Here is a 17807-nt window from a genome sequence, read left to right as displayed (position 1 = left end):
ATTTCCAGACAGTGTTTGGGTACAGAACGTATCTGCATGTTGATAAATGCGTAAGAATAACAAATACAATTTTTTCCGCCACACGCCTGAAGGTTGGGCTTGGTTCTAGGTTGGCAGTTCACTTTTGACATGAGAATGGGTATGTGCAGAATTATGTATATGTGGCTTAATTAGGGGGTTTGGGTCATGTTCGAAACCTAGCTTCACAATGTGGTTAAATTGGGTTTTCATCAGATCATTTAATCCCCCTAATTTTGCTTTTAAAGTCTTTACGTTTTGGGGAATAATTATGCATGGCATGAAACCATTGTACAGTCACAACAATTATATAAAAGATGGGGAGTTTGTTTCTAACTCCTACTCAAACAATTAACCAGAGCAGCAATATGCGATTGTGAAACCCTTATCCTGTAATGTATTTTTCCGAAGCCAAGGTTCCAGCTTGTTTGTAAATACTGCCAAATGCTTTGCGGTAATTAGCAGCTTTTCAGATCATCCCAGTCTGCTGTAAAGATTTATTGCAGCAATAGAGGATTGTGCTCTGAAATAATTTACATTAACTTACAAGGTAAAAACACGATGGATTAGTACGGCACAGGTAGGTTAAAGAACAGATGAGAGATGCCTTGAGGGGAAAGTCTATGACTCAAGAATAAAATAAATATAAGACTATCAGCTATGTGTGTTTGGAGTACTTAAGTCCCTATGTATATGCATTCCTGTCGTGTTAAAACATAAGTTATAGCTTTCGAGGTGTGCTTTACATTCATTCGTTTCGGGCTGTTTACATAGTTCTTCCTGATTCTAGTATCTGATGAATCAAGAATGATAGCTTTCTCTTACTGTGCCGCTATGGATCACCCAATTACTGTTAATTCAGTCGGCTTTACAGCCTGCAAACTTTTTTAAACCCCCTGTGAGATTAAGGTGCAGTGAAACAGGTAGGGATACCTTGTTTTATGTTTTAATAATAAAAAAAAAAAATTCTTGTGAGTTACAGAAAAGTGATAAATATTTTGCCCGGTGCTTTAGGAGGTTCCAAAATAAACAAACTGCCGTGCAGATTCATGACGAGAGATCTCATTGTAAGGAAATTCTGGTATGATTCGAGAACTAAGCAAATCCGTGAAACTGTAGGCCGTGGCTGAAAAGTTTTAATGAATGTTTAATGACTTTTTTCATTGAGTGTCTTGTGCCCAAGCTGAATATTCACGCATTGTGGCCGGTTTGCAGAATGGAGTTGTGCACCACTGCATAGGTGTATGTGTGTGGCGCTGATACGCGGAATTGTGTTATCTTACATTTCACCTTTTAGATCTTCCTCCCAGAGTGAGCCTGGAATGAAAACTTTGCTAACCTGCTCAGTATCAGATAGATAGATATTGCAGTACACATTTTCGAGGGTTCCGGGAGAGGTTTTTTTCTGTTTGTGTGCCAAAACTTGAACAAACATACATACAGAAGTCTCTATAATGGGTCCCATAGAGAGCAGGGGTACCGAGGGTCCAATAACATCAGCAGGGACCCCAGAGGACTCTTAAAGGCTTTAGGGAAGGAGGTGACAGTGTAGGTGGTGATGAAACATGGGCTTTTTTCTTCTTGTCTGCAAATTTATATCTTTTTGGATTTCATATACTATGTAATAAGCTTCTCCTTCTTTCAATATGACCTGCCTTTCAAATGAACCTACTAGTAATGCTTAGGTATTACCCTGTTATTGGCAATGTATGGTTCAAATAATCCCCTTTATCAGGGTGTATTTACAAATCCATAGTATGCAGATAAATGAACCTCACATGATGTGTACTCTAGTTGGCATATATGAGATATGAAGGGCCAACCGTGGTGAGTTTTCTCCTGCAAGCAGGTGTGCAATGTGTAGTGATTTTCGAGATCTTTTTAACGGTTTATTACGCAGGGCCGATTAAGCCCTTTATTGCAGGGGAAGCTCGCTGGGTTTGGGCCTTCAAAATGACTAACATTGAGTTGAAAATACAGGTTTGGGTTTGTGACGGAATGTATCCAATGTAACATTTTATTAACTAAACAGAAATGTAACATCCTCCCTTAGCAAGGCTTTGGCAATATCACAATGAGCCATGGTGTCCTGAAATTCCAAAAAGGTGTTTGAGTGTTCTGATTAGGTTGTCTTAAAGGGGCGCACCAGTCATCATATTAACGTTCACTTAATTTCGCGCGGTTCCCTTGCAAATGGAGTAAATAAATATATATATATATATATACGCAGACAGACACTTAACAATGCTGTCTGTATAATTGCTCTGAAAATGTTACCTGCTGTTAGCTGTCTCTTCCATTTATGAGGTTCATGTTGGTCACCCATAAAATATACAGTCTGGCTGCATAAGGTGCATATGCGGCAAATTTCAGATTTTGGAAATGTATTCATTTTCCAAATGTGTTGAGCAGATGCATCACTTCTCCATTTGTAGAATTCACATTGACCTTTGCATGAATAAAGTCAAATAGGATTAAGGCAGGAATTTTCCACAATGGGGAATAGGCAACAAATGTTGCCAACGTTGAACGTGGGAGGATTGTTGATGTGTTTCTGCCTAAATGCAAGGTCTGCGCTCGTATATGTAAAGGGGATGCAAAGCATAATGGCATTTCAGTATTTTATTTTAATATAAATGTATGATTATTCTGAAGGGGTTTCTTAGAATATTTGATCACTTTCCTTCTAAAGCATAATCAGAGTTTTTAAGCTCTAATAGTATTTATTGTGGGGTGAAACAGTTTTATTCCAATCACAATTCCTAATAGTCTGTAAGCTTGCAACTGCAGGACCCTCTGGCCATCACATACACATTAATTGGTATGATAGCTGAGTGGTCCCTTTAAATTTTCATTTGGGTTTCCTTGTTAATTACGGAGAGGTTCTCCAGAATCTCCCTATGCATTTGCTTCTTTCCTGACCCCCAGCTCATAAGCCTTTATTAGGTGTGTTCGGCCAAGGACATGGGCCGCTGATGGTGGTCTATTTAGTATATAGTGAGTTTTCAAGTTTGTGTTCTCAATTCCCTTTTGTAATAGGGCTATGGAATTTACTGGCGCTTCTATAAATAGAACAATCTATTTGTGGCTTTAAAGTATCAGGATAGAACATTTTATAAGGTAAATAGGGTAGCGTGTGTAATATAATTATATGCCTATATAATGTAATGCACATGACATATTGCTGACTATATGCTAAAGTAACTAGAACCGTTGATTAAATAAAACGGGGGGAGCCTTGTTTGAAAAGCTCTGTGATGGAGTTGAAAGTCCATACGTTACGATGAGAAGAGGGATGCCTGTTGCCGCTCTTAGTTCCACTTTACATTCTTCTGCGTTTCATTGATCTACGGACCGCCATCCGCTATGATGATCTCAGTAGAAAAGTCTGAATAGGGAGGAACCCACCAAGCAGTGTTGAGCAGGCTATGCTCCGCCAGTCTATCGCACTATGTTCCCAGATTTGGCACGGATCCATTTGTGGGCTTTAGTGTGCTTTCATGTGGTAACCATGACATCCGAATAGCTTTTTATTATAGATAAGCCATTTCCACTGCTAACTAAGTAAAGCCAAATGTGGGTATGAAGAATGCAGAAGGCAGATGAGTGATTTCTTCAGGTCTCCTCTACCCTACATTCTAAAAATGATTTTAAAAACTGGACCCGGCTTACAGCCCGTCGCCTCATTAACCTTAGCTTGCACTGTCAGGATCGGAGAGGGCTTACCGGGCGGCAAAGCACTTAATGCCGTGGACTTTGCCGCTCTTGTGGCAAACCATTAAGAGGTGTTGATATATAGATAAGTGCTATACCGATACATGCATATCGGTTATTTCCATCTGAAGAAAACACGTCAATTTAATAAGGGTAATACCATAGAATGTGAGATTTGGGATGCTAATCAATCCAGTTAACTATTTAATATACCCATTATAAAATTGTCAGGATAAAAAAATGTAAACTGGAGAATATTCTTATTTACCCATTTCATGCCAGGATTGTGCAAAATTCTAGAATCCGGCCGTCTGGCTCGTGTTAAGGCTGGGTGCTGCTGCATGCAGTGAAATCAGCTCTCGGTAGCCTTGGTTTTAAGTTAAAATTCATTACATTTTATTTATAGAGTGCCAGCAGGTTCCATAGCACAATTACCATTAGGAAAACTGCAAACTTAACAAAGACATTTTAACTGATCATATGCAAAATTCCCCAAAATATGACCATGCATATGATGTACTTGTACAGTCGCTGAGTTCTGGGGTGTAGATGTAGAGATACTAGCATCTGTTGGGTGGCAGGGGAGCTGCCACAGACCCCTGAGAAGATGAGTGATGTGACTAGTAACTGATATACTTTGGAGTTGATACTCTTTTTACTAATGTGCGGTTCAGATAAAATTACCTTACTTGTGTCGTCTTATCAGACAGGCATATTAACACTTTGCGAGCAGGCACTTTGTGTCTTAGCTGCATGTCAAGATTGTGCAAATATCCGTCTCTTAGGTCATTCATCTGTTACATCCAAAAGCACGTATTTTAGTTCCTGTAGTGTTTTATGTTGTACAAACAATTTTTGTGAATAAAATAACACTTACGAGTTCCGACTTGACTGAATCACCTAACCATATTCTTTTGCATGCATGCTCAATATATGTTTTGAGTTATCGGATGATGAAAAGACATCTTAACCTAGAACTCGGTTGAAAGGCAAGCTTTCCAGCAATGTAAAATTGCAGAGATGTATATTATCTGTCGGTGGAGGTTTTCACAAGTCCCAACAGCATGTATGTGTGAAAGTTAAGCTATTGCCCGAGGACATATCAAACCTTTTAAAACATGGCTCCCTGCCAAGACCATAGAGACAGGCCCCATAGCTCTCGTAGCCTTGATCAATGTTGTGATAAACGTATGTTACAGGTGAAATCAGCCGATCGACCGATATGAGAATATGAAGCTAAAGTGTACTTAGTGATGAGCTCTTCTCCGTGCGCCAAAAGCCAACCCACTCGGGTGATTGCATCTGTCCATGAGTTTTTAATACGCTTGTATTGACACAATTTGCTACCCTTAGTCTTTTCACTGATCTTAAAAATAGCTCCGTGCTTCGAAATCAACAAGATGAGACGGATTTCAAAAAAAAAGTACAAACTATACTTGAGTTTAATTAACTATAAAAGACAAGAAGGCAACAGGTGGTAGCCAGACGGAATACTTTGAACAAAATGATGTCCTCTGTGTAAGGATTCCCAATTAATTAGTTTTTAAAAAGCATTTAATGTTATGAAGCAAATAATTTATAGTCCTAATTTGGTGAGAAAAATGCTGTAATTGTGGGTTCCAATGATATCTTAGTACATATGGAAACAGAGTGCGTTTTGGTAAGACGGATATATTTGTATGCTATAGCAGTCTACCTTGAGTACAGTCGGTGTTTTCAGCTATGAGTCTCAATTTCAGAAGCCTGAATTTTCTAAGGGCCGAGTGCCTTTCCTTCATGTTGCATTTCCTTTCTCAAGATGTTCTTTGAATAGTTTTGCTTTGTCTTAGCCGGTTACCCACCACAGAAGCTGGACACTTAAGTGAAATGCTCCCCGCACCCACTACGTCGGCAGTAATAAACCGTCTGTATCCCGGTTTAGCAGTTACATTTTTACAAGCATTTTTCACGCCAATTTAAATTCATTTTTTAGCCCTTTGACAAAGTAAAGATTATAAGCGAAATGCCTTGTGAGAATAGCATAATTGACACTTAAACGGCGGGGCTGTAAGGATCTTATTAGGTATTCATGTTCTCTTCCATGCTAATCTCTTAACAGACGTGTCGATGCCAGGAGGCGGCTGCTACCAGATCTTTTTCCCTCCTTGCATATAATAGTTATGCTGCGTTATATGTGAAATGAACCCCCCCAGGAATACATCATTTGCCATAGTTTGTTGGTAGAGTAGTTGGAAGGAGTTGAAAGCCTAGTGAAGTTTGAGGAACACTAGAACGTGGAAGGGGTGGTGTGCCTTTATGATGACATCCTTAATACAAAATAATATTTAAACTACGACTCCTATTACAATTGGCTTAACATTCTACACAGAGGAGAGTTTCCGCTTTCCCTAATGTATAGCTGTACAATGAGAATAAGAAGCTTGAATTTACCCTCCATCTTTCTTCTAGATATCCTCTTTTCTCTGATCTTCTGTAATGCGTGTTCCTCCCTGTCTCCAGTTTGTGTCTTCAGCCTGTACTTACCAGTTTAAACAATAAAATAAAACCGGAATTCCCTTTGGGAGAGTTTTGGCCCAGAGTGTGTGTTTTTCTGACGCTATTATTTGGTAAAAGGAAAATACTTTTCAGTTGAGGGGTGGGGAGAAGACTATCGATGTTGATGAATTGTAGTATAATCTGATGTATGTTTGGAAACAGTCTCTCTGTACCTAATTGTTCTAAACGTACTGTTGTTTCTAATTGTCATTAAGTATCCAGGTTAAGTGGATTTTAAAACTTTTTATTAAGCATTTTAATTTCCGTTGCCATATTACCGGGCTGGCGCTTATGCTTCTGCTTGATTCAGACACTTTGGTATGCTTTTCTTTCGGGGGTCTCACATGTGTCTCGGTTATCAGAACCTGTAACTTGCATGTTTGATCCTTTGGCTACCTGAGAAAGTCCAGCAACCTATTCATGCGCAGGATATGTATTTAAAAGAATAATTCTCAATGTGCTGATTGGAAAACGGAGCCTCCGAGCCGTTCGGCCATTCAAGCAGTGTTAAGGTAAAGCAGTATGTGATTCCTCCCCTCTGATTCAGGCAGCCGGTTTTGCTTCTGACTGCATTTTGTGCATTTAAGAACCTGTCGTTACTTGCTCAGTCATAGATTTAAGCTGTTCTATCCATTTTATGCTGTTGAAATGGAGTTAAAATGCAGATTGTTCATTTATCAATGCATTTTTGCTCAGAATTATGGGAGGCAGTACCGGCCATCCTTGTAGAGCCTGTTTATTCTGATTCCAGCCTATAAATGTCTAAGCTGGAGGCATTGCCGTTAGTTATTAATATGTATTGTGGGGAAAGTGAGAGCTGTCAGTGGAATGCTCTCTGCTTCTTGTTTATATGTTTCATGGCCTGGGTTTCACATGGTGTGTGTGGCGTCTGTTTGGTTTGGGGCTGTGGTTAAGGGGTTGGGTTTTTAATGACTTTTTATGTGATTTTGTGACCCATTGCCAGGTATTTGCCATTGATTAAGGTTTCTAAAAGAAGAATATTGTGTGTTTCAGTATCTGTGTGTCAGTAGACCGGACACCACCAGCAGGTCCCTCAATACGTTCTTCAAGCACAGCCAGCTTTGCATGTTTCCAGCGTTTCCGAGACGTGTATAGCAGAATTAATTCATGATTGTCCTGAAGTCACCTTACCTCTTCTTTTAAGGCTGCCAGGACCCATCAACTGCTACCAACGCAGAGGAATAACTTAATGGCGGTGAATCATCAAATAAATCATGTGCCAAGTGCCTGTTATTGGCATGTGTTTATAAGGTGGATTTGCAATATGTGTAATGTGTGTTTATAATGTATCTGCATCGGTAACAGCTTCTCTGTTCAAAGTTACCTTGTTATGTGCATTATAAAAATGTAGGATATTGAAAGAAGCTAACCGCACTGACACATTTTTACTATATATATATATATATATATATATATATATTATACACACACACACGCTGCTGTGCCGAATTTAACTTAATTAAATGCTCTGGTTTAATGATATCTGAACATCTCTGTTTTTTCTGACTGGTAAATCATGCATGGAATCCCTGCTTGAACTCAGATGACTTGTTTGTCGCTAGAGCTTTGGGGCCCAGAAGGCATGGCATTTAGTCATCATTTTTACAACCATTTGGTTGCCACCAGCCTTGAGTTACTGCAATAAAAAACTTAATGATGGACAACTAAAGGGTTGATTTTTGAGGTTTCTCAAAGTTGTCTCATTTACACCGCGAGTATGAGAATCCCTTTCCGTGCGTAAATCGGGGCTTGGTAGCCCGTTTTTTATGATATGTATAAACAGCTCCTAACTTTAATTTTTTGCTAAAGAATATCAAGCTGAGTATCATCTGTCTGGATCCTAACTTTTACATAAATTTGTCAAACCCTGAATCATATTTTTTATGATATCATTTAAATAATTTATCAATGACATTCCCGCAAGTCGCAAGTCTTTATTGTAATATATGAGGCTATATAAACAGGTCGTACGAATCAACAGGATATTTATAGCATCTAAACCACTTTATTGTAAACTCATTTCACAGATAAATCAACTTTTTTGTTAACGGCCACTTTATATAACGATGTAACATGTTCTGAAATCGTAATACATACATGAATTAGTTTCCACTTTGTTTGCATATAAGACTCAGGTCCTATGATTAAAGGGGGTGAAGGTGCCAACGTTCTGCTATCTATAAATTTATAAGTGCCGTTTTAGTTTTATTTTTAATGCGTCTTGGCGTGTTTTGGTCTATAGTGTCACTTTAAGATCAGAGTTGCCTGCATTATGTCGTTTATTTAAGAATTGCTAGGTAGTAAGATCCTTTGTGTGATGGGAGTGATGGGAGTTGTCTCCATTGACAGATATAGATATAATTTAATTTGACTGCAGTGGTGAATTATTGTTTAAAATGGGTGTAGAGTTTGGGAAGTCTGTAGCTGGGGAGGAATTACTATACAGTATCAGACTTTGAGTAAGCGGCTGGCTTATTGTGTAAACACTCAGCTGAGTTTGGCCAGGTTCATAGTTTACTTCAGACAAAATTTGTATTCGTCCAAATGTCATTAAGATTGAACGATCGTCTTTGTGGTATTTCTTATTTGTCTTCCCACAAGCTATGTAAAAGTTCTCTGACACGCTGCGTCTATGCTGCAGTGCTTTATATCTTCCAAGCGGGGGCATCCTTAGTCTTCTGCACTCACTCCAAGGCGTCCGTAATTCCCTCAAGGGCTCTCCTTTCTATTTTTAGTAAGTTTTGGCCTGTTTTCTCTGCTATTTTCTCTGTGTAAAGCAGTCCTCGATTATTACAGAAAAGTGTGAAGTTTGGCTGTCAAGAAGTTTCCTGTTAAACTGCAGAAGTACATTAAACCACTTAGTGAGAGAGAAAGAGAGAGAGGGGAACGAGACAGCGCAGGTAGCTACTGACTCATTTATCGCTCTTAACAAGAAATATATCGAACTCCTGGCTTTAAGTCTGTGCAACGAGTGGGCTGTAAGCCTCTCGCTCGTATATACACAGACAAAGCTCGAGTTTTAATTTCATTGCTTAAATAAAGTGGAACCGTCCAAAATAAGCAACCATGCACCTTGTGTTTATCGGTTCAGCTGGTTTTAAGTTATTAATATTTGACATGGAATGCATCGTGCTAGAAGCACGTAAGCTACATTTCCACATCTTCTGCCCAAACTACATAGCCGTCTATGCTACCTGTCTTATGTTGCTAGCCAGCTGCCGGCTGGTTATTGGCACTCCGGTTTTTATTTGGGGTGCACAAGGTGCGTTTGCATCTAGAACAACCCACAGTCACATACAGCAACTGTACGTTTATGACACTTTTATCCATTGTCCTTTAATCTAGATTTTTTTTTGTAGTAATCCCCCCCCCACACACACACACAATTGTTCAGGAAATATGTTTTAAGTTGTTATTCGAGTTATGTGAATTATTAAAAATAATTACTCGTAATATCCCGTACTTCACATGATGTCAACCATACTAAAGGGTTAAATGCTTCAGTGTAGTAAAGTTGTCAATGACAACCTTACAGTAAACACGGGAATCTGGTTTTTGAAGTGTCATCTTCCTGTTGTCATCAAAGAGACAGCAGCCGGTTAAAGAAGTTCTTACAGCCGATGCGTATTTCTCTATAGACTGTCACTTTATTGTGATTGAAAGGATAATTCTGCGTGATTTCATTCTGGGAAGGGCGTGCTTCACTTATACAGTTGCATACAGTGCCTGGAGTGTTAAAATTGTTAACAAGGCGGTTTCTTTCAGCATAATTTTGTCCAGACACAAGTCTGGGGCTTGCACTGCCGTATCGGTAAAGAGGGCACGCCGAAGGCAAGGGTTCACTGTTGCCGGCTGTCTCTAGATGAAATTATCCCTGAAACTTGACAGCTACAAAACGTCCCTTACCGACATCAAAAGCTTTAGGTCTGGGTTTGGAGATCAACCAGTATCTCTGCCGAGTAAGATGTATCTTCCAAGCGGCTCCCGCTAACGTAGATGCCATACGTAGTTTCAATCGGTAACCGTGTAACAGAACACAAGCAAACATTAGAATCTTTTCTCACCCCTCCGGAAGTGTGTAAGATTATTTCCATAATCTGCGGCGGATATAACCACATTATGTGATATAATGGTATAATGTATTTATTAAGGAAAGTCACAAATGACTTGTACTCCTGCCAAAGGAGTGACACCTCATGAAGCTAAGCTCCATTCAGTAGTAAATAAGGTTTGGTATTTGGCTCATTGCAGTGCTGTTCTCGTAAAAAAAAAAAAAAAAAATCAGCATACCTGATCATCAGTCAATCAGTCAATAGAATAGAACATCAGGCAGGTGAGTTAAAGCATCTTGAAAAGCTGCTCTAAATGTGACCGTCAATAAGACATGCAGGAGGACACGCTAATTCCGATGCGTCACCAAAACTTATATGAAGGTAAAGGACATAACATACGATGGATAATAGAAATCCTGGGTGTATGATTCAAAAGCCCTAAATCATTTACCAAAAATACAAACAAGTGCACCCCAAACAGAGAATATTCCGGGCAAAGACGTGGGTGCCTTCCTAGTCCATAGGCTGCCGTTCTTTCTGTACTCTTTAGCGTGCATGCGTGTGAACGGCTTTGTGGTAGAGCCGGCATTATTGCATCTGAGTAGCATACAATATTTTCTGATCAGTCTGCAACATTTATATATTTGCTAAGTATTTCCGTCACCACGCAGCCTACATCGTTTCAATCGTGTCGGTGTTTGAGTTGCACATTTTTTATTTGTGCCAAAATCCAAACCTGGTGCCACGTCCGTCTCCCCGTCTGCTTACTATTTTGGATACTTCAGCTGTACCTGTTGTGTGATTTAGGAGCCCAAGCGCCTGCGGTCAGTGCTCCCAGCCAACTTTAATGACTCTTTGGGGGACTTGCGTGGCTGAAGATCTAGTCCATGTTTATATAAAGTCAGCTGAATAATATGCAAACAAATCTCCTGAATTATTAGAGGGAACTTGTTTTTTTTTTTTTTTTTTTTTTTTTACTTTAGAAGATGGCCAAGTATCAAGTATGTTTTTCCTGCTCCGAAGGGAAACTATGTGAATGAAATATAGTTCCCCTCATAGTTACGTTTGGTTTGGCTTATTATTTCACTATTGAATTCATTAAATATCTGAGTAGCCCCATTTGGTGAATAGATATGGCATATAGTGATGAATAGAAAGCATTTATAGCTGCAGTAATATATGGTCCAACTGAACGTTTAACTTGGGACAGGTGGCTATAAATGTGCCTTCAACTGATAAGACCAGGGGTGGTTATAGAAGGACCTGACACTGTGTGCCCCTCCACATAATTGTCTATGTCAAGACCCACAAGACGAACATAATAAAATAGTCCATGTTCTGACTGTTAGAACAATAACGCTGCATGAAATGGATTTGCAAATTGTAACATGGTTTTTAGTGTCATCACTTATTTAACCCAATTCTTATTTCTGTCAATTTTCAGCCAAGTCCATTACCAAGTCCTACTCTCGGCCGACAATCCAATGCAAGCCAGTCACTGCTCGTTTGGTGTAAGGAGGTTACCAAGTCATACAGAGGAGTTAAAATTACCAATTTTACCACATCGTGGAGGAATGGCCTGGCTTTTTGTGCTATATTACACCACTTCAGGCCAGATCTGATGTAAGTAGACACATAACGCATTCAATATTCTATGAAATAACAAATAATATTTTGAGTTACAATGTATAAAATGTAATCTATAACAGCAGCATATTATGTCGTCCCATAGTTTACATTTCCATGTTGTGCCACAGTATATTGCCACAAGAAATATTTTACTTATTGAAGGCTTCACATTTGGTTACAGATCTGCTGAGGTATATAGATCCTCGTCCGTGAAAGTACTATGTAAAATTTATTTAGGTGACATTGTGGAATGCTCAGTCCTCAACGAGTTAATTCCACTGTCAATGCCCCTCATTCATTTTAAGCCCCAGTTTCATTTACATTTTTTGCCTTAATCCTATAGAAAGTACTGACCTCAAGATGCTATTAAAAATTTTGTTAGTGTTGAAATGAGACGAGACAAATAAGCCTGTAGCTCTTTCAACGTTGACGACAAGGGATTACCACATGGCGAATTTGGCTGTCCTTCTATTTTAGACATAAAAGCTCCAGGCACTGAGAACAGCCATATCCATCTGATTTATTTAAATATTTTGTCCAATTTAATTTTCCACACTGTTCGTTTTGTTGATTGGATTGCTGGAAAATTATTAGTTGCCATGTGATATTATTGTGCAACTTTTTTAGATTCAGCGTCTTATAAAACTGCATATTTTATTTGATTTTTTTTTTAGAAAATATTATTTTCTTACCCTCTGTACCATTTTCTCCTTCAGTGACTACAAGTCCCTCAATCCTCAAGATATTAAAGAGAACAACAAAAAGGTAAGAATTGGGAGCGGTAAATGTATATGGCTGCACGTTTCCATTTAATTTTGGTGACAGTGAAACTCTTTATTGTAGAATCCCAAAACGGAATATAAATGCCCCCTGTAGTTTGACGAGTGTGTTTATTGGCTTAGCAGTTCTGTGCAACCACAAAAAAAAAAGAAAGAACAGAACAAAATTGTCCAATAACTATAAGAGTGAGTTGAACCACGGTGGTTAAACCAAGGAACTGGATCTTGGTTGAAAGAAATTACAAAAAAAAAGTGTTCAAATTAGCCAAAAGCAAATTCTTTTTATTTTTCTTGCAATCATTTTATTTGTTAAAATAATTTATTCTATAGAGAGTAACAAGGTGTAAGCATATTTTTTTAATTACTATTTACTGTGACCTCGCCCTAAAAATATAATATTTCTTCATATATCCTTTAGCGTGCCGCCATAAGGTCATGTAGTTTTACTTTATAGTTTTTCATCGATGCTTTTTATGGTGATAAAGTATTTCATCTCCTTCATGGTGACTCAATATATAGGGGGTCAGGTATAAAAATTTAATTTTGGTACAAAGTTTGTTAACCGGACCACTCCATAGGTTGCTATGGTAATAAGACCACTTTTCAGAGAGAATTCACTAGTTTGCAAGACATTGCTTTTTTTTCTTTTTCCCCATCTCCCTGCATTGTTGTTGCGTAGTAACTAGCCTTAACTTAACGATATAACTTTATAATTTACCTAAAAAACTTGTATTTTCAGGTTTTAAACAAAACTTTCTGATAAAAAATCTTGTAATTACACCTTTTCTAATTCTTATGAATAAGGGGGAAAATATGTGAATTCAGTATTCCTCATTATGAGGAGCCCAGCCAGGAAGAGATTCTAAAAGAAATATCCATTAATGTGAGACACAAACACATCGAGCATGCGTCTGTGCTGTTGGTATGGGTGTTATGGACGTGGCCTCCGTGTGAACCAGCTTGTTGTACATCATGTACTCCGTGGGTACCATAGATCCCTTCCCTGTTTTTCCTTTTACATTTTATTATTATTATTATTATTATTTATAGAGTGGCAGAGGATTCTGTAGCCTTATAATTATATACATTTTATCCGGTATAATGCGGCATGGTGCTCACCTAGAACCTATGCACTCCCTGCATTAAACTATTTAACGGCCTTAACAATAGACCGCAAAGCATTCTTTTGCTGCAAACCCATGCAGCCCAGAGATCTTTCACAGACAGAAGAGTTAGCGGTTGTCTTCAACGCATCGGTGACAGACTTACGGGATGCCGCTCTCCTTAAAGGTGGACTGAATAGGGTGCAGGCGGTGGGATTAACTCTTTCTTCTCCACCAAATAGAAATGACATTTGGAAACCAAGAGTCACTTTAAGTTTAGATTTGATATAAGCATTTGTTGCGAAATTTTCACTGAAACGCATAGCCATGTACTGCCTGTCTCCTTCGATTGCCCCTGGAGGCATAAGTATTACTCAAGCACTTAATTCAAGTTCAACCAAACTGTAATTATAAATTCTCTGTTTTATTGCCAGAATTTCTTTGCCCCCCCCCTTATACCGGTTTCACTGAATTTCTGCATACATATTAGCAGTGAGTAAAAGGTACCGATGCTATACCAACATGTGAGAGCAGCATTTAATACACAGCGGTACTTATACCTGCCTGATAATACAGTGTTAATCATTAACGTGATTATGAGAGTGACGGGTCTGTGATGTTCTGTTACATCTTGCAGTAAAGCATCACTACCTGCCAAGTATCTAAAGAAGAGACTTCTGAAATCTTGTGTAAAACCTTTTCCATGTTGAGCCCATAAAAGGTATCAAGTTCACCTAAAGTTCACCTAAAGACCCCATACTTTTTAGGTATCGCTCTTCTGAGGCCCAAATACAGTGATCAAGCTTTTCTACCCTGATGCCATGTTATCTATGAGCTCAGAACGTATGCAAGAGCAGTAAACGTGTATATTTAAAGGTCAGCAAATGTATTTCAAATCCATCTTTAAAAATTAAATACTTTCCCGCAACTTGACAGAGCCTGACTATTGGTGGGTAAGTCACTTGGTGGAAGGAGGAACAGTTTAGTCTCACCATGACCTGCCATCAACCCTACGGTGATAAGTCTATTCATGTACATCAATGTATGGTCTCATTAAGGCGTTTGTGCGGGTTTACATACTTACACCTTTTTATATGCTTGCATTACTTCTTAAACTGACACTCATGCATATTTGCTGATAGATTTGCCCTTTATGTACTACGAAGGGTGTGATTTTTCTGCAGAGTATAATTGGCTCCACCTAATGCATAATTAAACTTATATATATATATATATATATATATATATATATATATATATATATATATATATATATAAATAAATATATATACATACATACACACACACGTCGTTGTGTAAAAAAAAGAAAGTAGACCCTCTTTGAATTCTATGGTTTTAAATATCGGGACACAATAACAATCATCTGTTCCTTACCTAGGTCTAAAAATTAGGTAAATACAACCTCACACATTACACCGTTCCATGATTTATTCAACAAAAATAAGGCCTCGTTCTCACCGGCATGTTATAGATATCAGCCAGAACAGTGTGCCGGTGTGTGTGTCTCTGGTTATTCCCCGTTTGCACGTGAGCGCCTCTTTCTCCACTAGACAAGCATGGCGCATGCGCAGTTGCCACCCATAGAAGGCAGTTAATCTATCAAGACAGCGGCATAGAAACAAATTGGCCCAATTGACAAGGTATAGTTGGAATCTGAAATTTCATCAAATTTCCCCTATTGTGCAAAAAATATTTCAGCTGAATATTGCATTGGTTATAATTGGTTGTAACTTTCTGTTTACGTTGGCATACTCTCGTTGGGTCATATGTTACCCCACAATTTATTGTAAATCAAAAATATTTAGTTAAAAATATAATTTAATATTTGCATTTGGTAGAGATTTGCAAAGTGAGATATATAGATGAGGCTGACATTGATCATGTTTGAATGACGGCTCCACAGAAGAGTCTCAGTAATGATGTGAAGTGGTTTTAACCATAAATGTTAATATAACAGTGCATTAGAATTAGGCTTTTTTTATAGCAGCATCCAGTCTGTACGTGACAAGCGTCTTTGTTTTTTCTGTGGCATAGCACCAGGGAGTCTGTGGGCCGTCGCCTGGAGAATCCCATCATTATTACAACCAAAACTCTGGAATATTACCCGCTGGTCATAATAAAAATGATGGAGGGATAATTATACACATAGTATTAGGCATAAGTTCAGAAATGTATAATGCTATCTAAGTAATCGGAAAGTTAGTTTGTGCTGAAATATTATGGTTTTATTCTTTAAAAGGTGTTTTAAAAAGTAAAATGTGATTTATAGCCCCTGCCTGAGGATATATCAGAAACACACTGAAGTGGGATGTGCTGGGTTTAGGGTCCTCACTCAAAACACCAAAGCAACTGATGCTTACTGCAGCCCCAAAAAACTGCTTATTGGCCAAAACCTGGCAAAACATTGGCAAAGAGTGCTTTATGGGGCAAATTGGCTGCATGGGAGTAGACAGAGTAGTCATTACGCCTGTCTGGTCTGCTTTAGGGCCAGTTCCACATGACTTGTCTCAGACATAGTTTCTAGTTCTCAGTTTTTACTTTATAATTGTAAACTTTAATAACTTTTGTGGCTTTTCCTATTTGTTAATCCACTTCAAGTGGTGGACTTGGCCTCATTTAGATTTGCAAAGTGGACATTGTGCCCTGGCTAATATATTAAATTTGCCCCTGAACTAGGGTGGCCACCTTTTGCCGAGCTGTTTTCTGGACATGTTTGAGTGGCAACCCTAGGGGTTGGTCAGGGATGTGGCCATGGGCATTGTTGAAAGGAAGGGAGACAAGAGAAAGAAGAGGACACATAAAAGAGAGATGAGTAAAAAGAGGAGAAAGAAGAGGGAGAGAAGAGGAAATGGGAAAGAAAATGGATAAAGAAAAGAGGGGAAAGTGTAGCCGAGGAGAAAAGAGGAGAGATAAGAGCAAACAGGTAGGAAGGAAGAAGAAAAGGAGAGACTTTAAATCATGACACTCCCAGCAGCTAAATATAAATCTGCAGAAATGACAGGTTGTGTTTATATGTTCCAAACCATATAGTTGGTAATAAACCTGCCCACTCTCTGAGTGTCTAAGGTCATTTTTTTAAAAAAAACATGACCATTACATGCATTGTAGCCTCGTACAGACAGTTGCCCTGAAACTTAAACCCACCCAATTTCTTTACACGCTGAGTTAATGTCTGATTTTCAGGCTTACCTCGAAATGCCATTCCTTCCCGGAGTCCCATTGAATGCCCCCTCACCAGCAGGGCAAGTTTATGATCTTGTAGGAGTCTGTCATTAGCACAGGTGGATCTGTTGGAATGGTGATGTTGATCGACCCATTTGCTATTATGTGAGGAGACGCCGAAGACCTGTTAAGTTTAAAAACAAACAAACAAAAAAAAACACGAAAATGGTGCACCTGCTTTATATAAAACATATTACTCACATAGAGATTTGGTGATCCCTTTAATTCTTACTGATAAACGCATTCCTTAACAAAACCCCAAGGTTCAGCAGCCTAAACATGACCCATATGTTATGTATATGTACATGTATATGTCATGTTTGTGCCTGAGAAGATGATTTACCCAGCTTGCCTCTGGCATCCCTCTTCCTGATTGGCTGCTGCTTTAAAAAGAAGCTTCAATTATCTGAATTTCTCAGAAAACAGAAAACAGGAGTTGGTTTGCATGAATCAACAGGCGCAAAACCTCTATACATATTTTTTTTTATAAGCATCTTAAGTTAAGGTTGCAATTTTTAGTAAACACTACCCATGGTATGTGGATTTTGTTTTCCGCCGCGTGTTCTAGGGGCAATTTTAGGATCTGGTGTTTAACATATACATTAATATATAATATTAAATGCATAGTCTGTATTCTATGTCCTGGGGATATTTGTCTCCCTTTTACTAAAGTATATTTCCGGAGCCCATTGTGGACACGCAGAGCCTCGCTG

General features: G+C 38.6%; 1 protein-coding gene across 7 annotated transcripts in view; it reads left to right on the top strand.

Moving 5' to 3' along the window:
- The window catches only part of EHBP1 (EH domain binding protein 1), a 172187-nt gene that overhangs the window by 75914 nt on the left and 78466 nt on the right, over positions 1-17807 (top strand). For all 7 annotated transcript variants that reach the window (XM_053461397.1, XM_053461395.1, XM_053461401.1 and 4 more), the window contains 2 exons: positions 11785-11963; positions 12686-12734. In XM_053461397.1, coding sequence (XP_053317372.1) covers positions 11785-11963; positions 12686-12734 — 228 coding nt within the window. The remainder of the gene's footprint in view (positions 1-11784; positions 11964-12685; positions 12735-17807) is intronic.

Source organism: Spea bombifrons, chromosome 3 (assembly GCF_027358695.1).
Source record: "Spea bombifrons isolate aSpeBom1 chromosome 3, aSpeBom1.2.pri, whole genome shotgun sequence".
NCBI lineage: Eukaryota > Metazoa > Chordata > Amphibia > Anura > Pelobatidae > Spea > Spea bombifrons.
Note: the sequence above shows the minus strand (reverse complement) of the source record. Positions and strands in the feature narration are given on the sequence as shown.